This window comes from Silene latifolia, chromosome Y, assembly GCF_048544455.1.
Source record: "Silene latifolia isolate original U9 population chromosome Y, ASM4854445v1, whole genome shotgun sequence".
Classification (NCBI taxonomy): domain Eukaryota; kingdom Viridiplantae; phylum Streptophyta; class Magnoliopsida; order Caryophyllales; family Caryophyllaceae; genus Silene; species Silene latifolia.
The window spans coordinates 52,658,946-52,668,773 of NC_133538.1; the positions used below are offsets into that span (position 1 = coordinate 52,658,946).

The following is a 9,828-nucleotide window of genomic DNA, read 5'->3' on the forward strand; positions in this document are numbered from 1 at the left end:
GAAGAGCGACATGTCGCCATGACCAAAGTCAAGGAAGAACAGATAGAGGCCGCAATGGCTGCAAAGAGTTATGGTGGAAAGAACAGGATCGGCTACAAGGAAGAGAACGACGAAAGTGATTCGTCACTGCCACCGTTATGCACGCACCGTGGGAAATATTATGACACAGAAGCCAACTATTACGACAAGCATGGCTATGAAGTGGTTAAAGCACGAGAGAGGGGGCGTGGCAGCAGAGGCAGGAGTAACAGTCGAGGCAGAGGAAGAGGTAGAGGTCGTGGCCAAGGCCACTACCAGGCTAATGCAGTAGGAAATGGTTCAAGTTCAGGCGCCAAGGGTGAAGATATAACAAAGTCGAATTTTCCATTTACCAGTGAAGAAGTCGAACGGATCTGAACCCTATTAAGTGGCGGTCCAGATGGTACCGAGAAGCTACAAGGTATGAAAACTATTATTAATGTTGAGTGGATAATCGATAGTGGAGCTTCCCATCATATGACGGGACGACGGGAATTATTAGAAAACTATTGGACACAGGAAGTGTCAACAGTGAGTTTGCCAGATGGGAGGCAAGTGAAGGCTAAAGTACACGGCCAAGTCAGATTGAATACCAATTTTATTTTGAAGGATGTTCTATTCGTTCCTACGCTTACTTGCGATCTTATTTCCGTAAAATAATTAATTAGTGAAAATAATTGTGTAATAACATTATATTCGGATTGTTGTGAAATACAGGACCCGACTACGAGGATGATGATTGGACGCGGTGAGCATCGAAAGGGTGTATTACTACGAGTCGAAAGAGGAAGAAGTTGTGAGGCAAGTAACTGTGTGAAAGGAGGGACGATTATGGCACAATCGACTTGGACATTCGTCGAAAAGTATTTTTTCTCGTTTTTCTACATTAGTTGGATGCAATTTAAATTGGACTTCCGATACTATTTGCGATTCTTGTTGTAAAGCCAAGCAGACTCGTATTCCTTTTCAATTAAATAATAAACGGTGTGATGCTATTTTTGGTCTTATACATGTTGATATTTGGGGCAAATATAGTGTAGCTAGTTTAACAAGGGCACATTATTTTTTGACAATAGTAGACGACCATAGTCGGGGAGTTTGAGTATACCTAATGAAAGATAAAAGTGAAGCGGGTGATTTCATGAAAATATTTTGTCAGATGGTAAAAACCCAATTTGAGACTTGTGTCAAACGTATACAATGGGACAGAACTATTGTCAGGGTCTATGCAACATTATTATAAGGAAAATGGCATATTGTTTCAAACTAGCAACACTGACACACCGCAACACAATAGACGGGTAGAGAGAAAACACCGTCATATACTTGAAAAGGCCCGAGCATTACGTTTTCAGGCAGGTTTACCTTTATTTTTTTGGGGAGAATGTATATTGACTGCGGCTTATTTGATAAATCGGACCCCTACGCCTTTGCTAGATGGTAAAACCCCCTATATGATATTATATCGCAAAGCAAGCACCTTTGATAATGTGAAAGTATTTGGATGTTTATGTTATGTCCATAACGAAGACTGACCGAGGGACAAATTTGGGGAACGGGGAAAGCGATGTGTTTTCATTGGTTATCCGCATAGCAAAAAGGGTTGAAATTATATGACTTGAAAGAAAAACGAGTCTTTGTGTCGAGAGATGTCAATTTCTATGAAAATGTGCACCCCTTTCTGGATTCGGACAAGGAGAAAGATACACAGTCAGGGGCAAGCAACGAAGCACAGGTTTGTATTCATGATGATCCTAATGTCGAGGATGTTGATATTCATGTTGAGAGGGGGAGCAATGATTTGAATCCACAGGAAGAGCATGAAACAGGGGGAGTGGACAGTGAGGTAGTCACGATAGAAAGAGGAGAAGGCAATATGCGTGTGTACCATAACGAACCACAGCAAAACAGAGAAGCACTTAATCAGCCTGTGAGTTCCGAGGCAGATGAGAGAATGGGAAAGGGAGCACGTGAAAAATTTGAACCTTCATGGAAGAAGGATTATTACTGCAAGTCCACGAGAATACTCACACCCACGTCGCATGCTCATCACGGATAAAACACATCCTTGTTGTCAGGTACGCGATATCCATTGGCAAACTATGTTATTACTAATTGTTTTTCTAATTCTCACCAAGCATTTCTAGCCAAAATTGATAAACACAGGGAACCAAATCATTATCATGAGGCAGCCAAGATTGCAGAATGGAGAGAAGCGATGAAACGGGAAATAGATGCCTTAGAGCAAAATGGAACGTGGAAAATAGTTAAATTGCCGGAAGGGAAGAAACCCATTGGATGCAAATGGGTTTACAAAATTAAGTATCATGCCAATGGAACAATAGAGCGGTACAAGGCGAGATTGGTGGCACAAGGATTCACCCAAGTTGAAGGAGTCGATTTCCACGAGACATATGCGCCGGTAGCAAAAAAGACAAGTGTTCGATGCTTGTTGGCCATTGCCGTAATGAAAGGATGGATCATTGAGCAGCTAGACGTTAATAACGCCTTCTTACATGGAGACCTCGATGAGGAAGTTTATATGAGGATTCCCCAAGGATTTGAGAAGAAAGCAGAAAATAAAGTTTGCAAATTGATGAAATCACTTTACGGGTTGAAACAAGCTTCACGAAACTGGTTTGCTAAGTTAACCGAGGCCATGAAAAAGTGTGGGTTCACGCAGTCATTGGCATATTACTCTCTCTTTAGCCTCAACCAAGATGGCATTTTCATAGGTGTGCTCGTATATGTAGATGACATGGTTGTGGTAAGTAATGATCAAGAATCTTGCGCAAAGTTTAAAGCTTTCCTGCACACGAAATTTGGTATCAAGGATTTGGGAAGACTCAAATTTTTCTTGGGCATAGAGGTAGCTCATGGACGGAATGAATTGTTTCTCAATCAGCGAAAATATGCAATGAATATAATAGAAGAAAGTGGCATGGCGGGAGCAAAGACGGCGTGTACTCCTATTCAACCGAGACACAATTTGGCTTTAGCTAAGGGGTATGTTTTAAAGGATGTTATGAAGTATCGTCGTTTGGTCGGAAGGTTGGTGTATTAGACAATAACACGGCCAGACCTTGTCTACGCAGAACACATATTGTCACAATTCGTGAATGAGCCGAGGAAGGAGCATTGGGATGCAGCTTTGAGAGTTGTCCGATATATTAAACGAAACCTAAGCAAGGGAATCAAGTTCAAGAAAAGTTCCAATTTTCAATTGAGTGGTTATTGTGATTCGGATTATGCGAGTTGCCCATTAACAAGGAGATCACTAAGCGGTTATTTTGTGTCGATAGGAGGATGCCCTATCTCGTGGAGAGCGAAGAAACAAGTGACCGTCGCAAAATCCACTGCGGAAGCGGAGTATAGAGCGATGGGATCAGTGACTAGTGAGTTATTATGGCTCAAGTCCTTCTTAGCATCACTCGGAATTTTCCATGAAAAGCCAATGCATTTGTACTGTGATAATCAAGCAGCGCTCCATATAGCGAAGAATCCGGTATTTCACGATCGAACCAAACATATAGAGATCGATTGTCACTTTGTGAGGCAACACTTGATATCCAATGCAATCAATACGTTTCATATCCGAAGCAAGGAGCAAATTGCGGATTTATTTACGAAAGCGCTTGGAGGTGAATCGTATGATCATTTGCAGTTCAAGTTGGGACTTGAATTGCCAAGTTCTCCAACTTGAGGAGGAGTATTAGAATAGGATATATGGTCAATATTGTTGATGTTTCACTTCCGTATATCTCGTTCATCTTTGCCATATATTGTTGTATATTGCCATATATTGTTATTCTGTTTCCTAGATTGTAGGACTAACTTTAGGAAAATATATTATCAAAGTATGTATATAAGTTAGGTGTAATCGTGTATTTTGATATCAATGAATAACAAGCCATTCTTCTTCCTCCCTGTTCTACAAAATTTCTCATAACATAAGACCAGCTCATAATCCAAAAGCCCAAATAATTAACTTATAATTCACCTTTTTAATCAAATAACCAAAAGCCCCAAAAAAGTAATTAATAAACTTGTAAAAAAAATATTTTATTTTGATAACCTAAACTTTTATATTGATAACTTGTATATTTAAATATGTTAGTTTTTATCATAAAATATCGTGTTGTTAAAATATAAATTAAATTAAGTTTTATCTTTGGGCTTCTCTTTTTTTGGGCCAGTCCTATACTATAGGACGGTCCTATAGGAGAGTTGTTGTTTGCGTTTTTATTCAAATAGATGTCTGAGATTGATAAACATAAAAACGCAAAGCCTTGACATTAAAAAAACAGTCCGTCTTGCTTGTGACGGTCACAAGCTTGTGACCTCTCACAATCCCTTCCCACTTGTCCTCCCTATTTGCTCTCCCACTTGCAAGTTTGTCTCACGTCACAAGCTTATGACAGATTTAACCCGTCACAAATGAGAATTTGTGTTAAAAAAATCGCATTTGTCCTTTGTTCTTCATTCCCCTTGTCACTTTTGCCTTCGTCCTCTACACTGTTACTCCGATAAAAGTTCGATTTCGTCTTCTCCCTCTTGCGTTTAGTTTTCTACAATCATGCCATATTTCCACTTTACTCTTAAATTTTGAAGAAATAATCACAAAAGCATCAAATTATTGAAGTAATTGAAGATCCCGATCAATTTTAGTCTACAATAATCAAACCCTTGAAATTTCTCAATCATATAAAGATATATAATTCGATCAGGAAGGGAAATCGGATGTTGTGAAGGGTGGCCGAATTCACTTCCGAGTTCCGATAGCCATCACCCACGTGGTCAGATGTTGTGAACGGTGGAGGGGAGTCAGATATATACTCGGATGTCGTGGGTAGAAGCAGGTGGTCGGGCGGATGGTTCTGGGTAAGTGGTGGCCGGCAGTGATTGATGGTGGTGGTAGTGATAGTTGTGGGATGGTGAATTGGTGATCGTTGGTGTTTATGGAGGTGGTAATGTACCTCAGCACTAGTTGATCTTCATAATGTCGCCCTGTCAGCTCTTTCAGTGTCATCAGCTGCATGATGCAGAGTACACAGATTACAAAAACCGGATTTATTCATAAAGTTATGGTCAGACCCACAGATAATCGTACAAAATTTTTGTGTGTACTTGCGGTGAGACAAATCTAGCCTAAAATCGATGGAATCATATATGTATTGATCACTTACACTGTTAGCAAGAACGAGAAGTCCCCCAAACACACTTGCCAGTCCCAAACCTACAATATTTACTGTAACAAACGACAGAAGATTTAGGCCAAAGAATCCAAGATCAAAAAAATTTCTGAATTAGTAAATTAGAGGAAAACTGACATGTGGTAGCATCTCCACCAGCTGCAGAAACTATAATACTTAGGCTGGCGATTGATTCGAGTAGACCAACATATACTACGGCTTTAATTACTTCTACCCTGGCGTCTTCACGTTGATGTCCGAGAAGAGGCTCCTGATTGTCTAACATAGGCACCCTCACTTCACCTGCATTAATATTATTCATTATACAGTTGTTTGATTCAGTAGGTTTACTTCCACTGATACAAATGTCAACCTGTTTTCATATATGATACTTTCTATAATGGAGCTGGCAGGGAAGTTATTTTCGAAACTGTGACTTGTGAGGAAGAATTCATATTTTAGTTTTGGCTTTGCTGTTTGAATCCTTCTCTAATGAGACGAGTTTCGATAATATTTAAAAAAAGGGTATTATATGACTATGAGATATATCAATCATCTATGTGTAATGCTAAGGCAGACCCCACAATGTGCTATACTGCTATACAATAACACTAGAATAATACTCCAATAACACACGGATAAAACTACAATAACGCCACAATAACAGCACAATAACACGGGAAAAAAAAATTAAAAAAATCAAAATAGTAAAAAAAATCAAAGTGACACCGGAATAACATCATAATAACACCAGAATAACAATATCACCAGAATACATGGTAAAAAAAGAGTAAAAAAATCAAAATAGTAAAAAAAATCAAAGTGACACCGGAATAACATCACAATAACACCAGAATAACAATACCACCAGAATAACAGCACAATAACACGTGGTAAAAAACATAGTGAAAAAATCAAAGTAGTAAAAAAATCAAAGTGATACCGGAATAACATCACAATAACAGTAGAATAACAATACCACCAGAATAACAGCACAATAACAAGCGGTAAAAAAAAGAGTAAAAATATCAAAGTAGTAAAAAAATCAAAGTAGTTAAAAAATCAAAATGACACCGGAATAACATCAGAATAACAGTAGAATAACAGTAGAATAATAACACAATAACACGTGGTAAAAAAAAGGAAAAAAACAAATCAAAGTCGTAAATAAAAATCAAAGTAATAGCAGAATGCCAGAATAACATCACAATAACAGCGGAATAACAATAACAGCACAATAACATGTGGTAAAAAAAAGAGAAAAAAATCAAAGTCGTAAAAAAAATCAAAGTAAAGAAAAAAGCACAATAACAGGATAATAACACGAGGTAAAAAAAAAAATAGTAAAAAATTCAAGTAAAAAAAAATCTAGTAGAAAAAGAAAAAGAAAAAAAGGTAACATAATGAGAAAATTAGAGAAAAAAGCATAATAACATGAGGTAAAGAAAAAGAAATAAAAAAATTAAAGTAAAAAAAAAGAGTAACATTAGAAAAAAGAGAAAATAAGTAAATGACAGTGATTTTAAATGACAGGTAAGATTAGATCTTGACCATTCATCTCTAATATAATCTAGTGGCTGAGATTTCAAAGCGCAAACTCACGACTCACCATAAGAAACCATACTCACAAGATCCGATCTCTCTCTCTCTCTCTCTCTCTCTCTCTCTCTCTCTCTCTCTCTCTCTCTCTATATATATATATATATATATATATATATATATATATATATATAAGAGTTCAACTAAGTCCCTTATATCATATTAAGTCTATAAGTCTTAATGTGGGCTGTTGGATCAAGCAAATCAATGGCCAAGATTGCACACTAAAAGCGCAGTAAACCCCACTCAACTTATATTTCATATTTACCTCTCTCCTCTTACCCACTAACCCATGCATGCTACTGTTATGTCCATCAGTCTGTCATCATTTCCCTCCTCATTTCCAATAGAATTCAAAATAACTTGCGGTTTTTTTTTTGCCTCTATTTCCTGTCATTTCATCGTCCTTTTTCTTTCTTCACATTCCTGATAACTCCACTCGCCATTTTCATCTCTACCAATTAATCCCAACTCGACTGCAAACTCGCCTCTCTCCATTTTTTATAAGGTATTTTTTCCATTCCTTATTTAGTGATTTGTACTTTGTTTTTTGTTAATTATTGCCTTTGTATATTAAGAGTTTGGACAGTATTAAGAGTTCGTTTGATTTTTCAATTTTCATTCAATTTTCATCTCAGGGTGATACTGTCCAAACTCTTAATATAAGTTCATTTGATTTTTCAATTTTCAGTTATGGGTTTACTGCTGTTGATTTGTTCAATTGTTAATTATGGTTTTGCAGATCAAATACGAGTTCATTTGATAATTAACAATGGTTTTTGCCAAGAAAACTTCCAAGAAATCTGAATCAAAGGTAAAAAATCTCGTCTTTTTTGTATAACTCTTATAGAATGATGTATAACTTCAACTAAATATATGCATAATTTTAATCCCAATTGTTTGTTATCTACATATGGATGTTGTAGAAAGTATTGACAAGGGACTTGATACCCAGGTTAAAAGTTTTGACTTTTAGTTATCTGCAGTCAGTCATTGTATAACTCTTACTACATTTTGAATAACTTTAGTATTCATTATGTATAACTCTTGGTACTAGATGTATAATTCTACTTTTATTCCGTTGTATAACTCTTCTGATTCTGTGACCAACTCTACTTTCATAATGTATAACTGTTGTTGTTATATGTATAACTCTACTTCTATTTAGTTTCTATGCTTAGAGTTATACAATATATGCCCAGAGTTATACATTTTATACCTGGAGTTATACATTTTATACCTGGAGTTATACATTATATGCCTAGAGTTATACAGTATATGCCTAGAGTTATACAGTATATACCTAGAGTTATACCTGGAGTTATACCTAGAGTTATAAATGGAGTTATACATTATACTGTATATGCTTACAGTTATACATTTTATTGTTAGAGTTATACATTCTATGGTTAGAGTTATACATTCTTTAATTTTAGTTTTCAGAATGTCTAACTTTTGTTATTATATGTATAACTCTACTGTTATTCCGTATAACTCTTCTGATTATCTCTTCTTTTGAATGGTGAAAAGAATTATGGATTTTACAAAATTTTGATTTTACAGAATTTTGGTTGAAAAGAAGAGATGACAAACCATTCAAAATTCTTTTTTGTATAACTCTTATAGAACTATGTATAACTTCAACTAAATATATGCATAATTTTAATCCCTATTGTTTGTCATCTACAGATGAATGATGTACCAAGTACTGACAAGGGATCTAATTCCAAGGTTAAAAATTTGACTTTTTATAACTGCAGTCATTTGTTGTATAACTCTGATTACATTTTGAATAACTTCTGCTTTCAGAATGTATAACTCTTGTTATTATATGTATAACTCTTGATATTCTCTGACTAACTCTACTATCAGAATGTATAACTTTACTTATATTTTGTATAACTCTGAATGTTTATTATATAACTTTAATTCACAGTATGTCTATTTCTTTGTTGCAAATATCTCTAATTGCAACTACAGTATGTCTAATTTTGGGTGTTGTCCTTGTTTTTCCCCAGATAGTTGAGGCCAAGCCAAGAGTAAAGAGGGTGCATGAAATCACGGTTTTGTGTCGACCTCAAAGGCTTGTCTCTCTCATTGAAAAGCTTAATGAGGATCAGGTGGCCGCTGTTAAGAAAATTAGGTTTGGTGGCCTTTTGGAGCTTAAGATTAGCAGCTTCCCACTTGCACACGTTCACCTATTCTTGGAGTCCTTCTCTGATGGGTCATATGTGTTCAAGGCTTCTCGGAAGAAGGAGTTTATGATCAGTAAGCATGATGTGCATGACTGTTTTTTGATTCCTTTTGGACCCAACCCTCTCCCGTTGGTACCTACTGGTGCGCAGAAGGGGTCCAATGATGCCGAAAATAAGGCGCTCAAGGACAAATGGCGGCAAGCTTACAGGGTTGATAAAGTTTCTACTTCAATAAGTTTAGGGAAAGTTCACAAGCAACTTATGGAGTACGAGGAGGCGGACGATCATTTTTGCCGGCTATTTTTTTTGTTCTCTATGTCTTTATTCCTCGCACCCACCCCAAACAACGGGATAGATTTGAAGCTTTTAAGGGCTGTAGAAGACCCTAAAGCCATTCCACATTTTGACTGGTGCTCTTATATCTTGGAAATTATGGTGAAAGCGGGGACAGACTGTAAAAAAGGGGTAACAATGTTGGGTGGTTGTATCCCCTTCCTCATGATAACCTACTTTCAGCGATATGATTACAAGGGTAGGTCGTGCCTCCACGATCTACCTTTGATTAAGCATTGGGATGAAACCTCGCTTGTAGAAAGGCTAAAATTTGAGGTGTTTCAAGGGGGATTGGGTCGTTTAACTTTGTCTAAGACCAAGTATCTGAGGTGCCTTCAAGATCTCTCTTATATTAAGAGTTTGGACAGTATCACCCTCAGCGACCTTCGTGAACCCAAACTACTATTGCTATCAGCCCTCCCACCCCCTCTCTCCTGCTCAACTTCTGAGAAGAAGTTCATTAAGATTGAACTACCAACAGGTGTCGAGGA

The 9,828-nt window shown here is 36.9% G+C and overlaps 1 protein-coding gene across 1 annotated transcript; it reads right to left on the reverse strand.

Moving 5' to 3' along the window:
- Positions 1-4,625: 4,625 nt before the first annotated feature.
- LOC141626740 (uncharacterized) lies at positions 4,626-5,701 on the reverse strand. Its single transcript, XM_074440407.1, has 3 exons — positions 5,349-5,701; positions 5,205-5,266; positions 4,626-5,050 (listed from the first exon to the last, which is right to left on the reverse strand). The coding sequence occupies exons 1-3, from the start codon at positions 5,530-5,532 to the stop codon at positions 4,781-4,783; spliced, it is 516 nt and encodes a 171-aa protein (XP_074296508.1). The 5' UTR covers positions 5,533-5,701; the 3' UTR covers positions 4,626-4,780.
- Between the last annotated feature and the right edge of the window lie 4,127 nt (positions 5,702-9,828).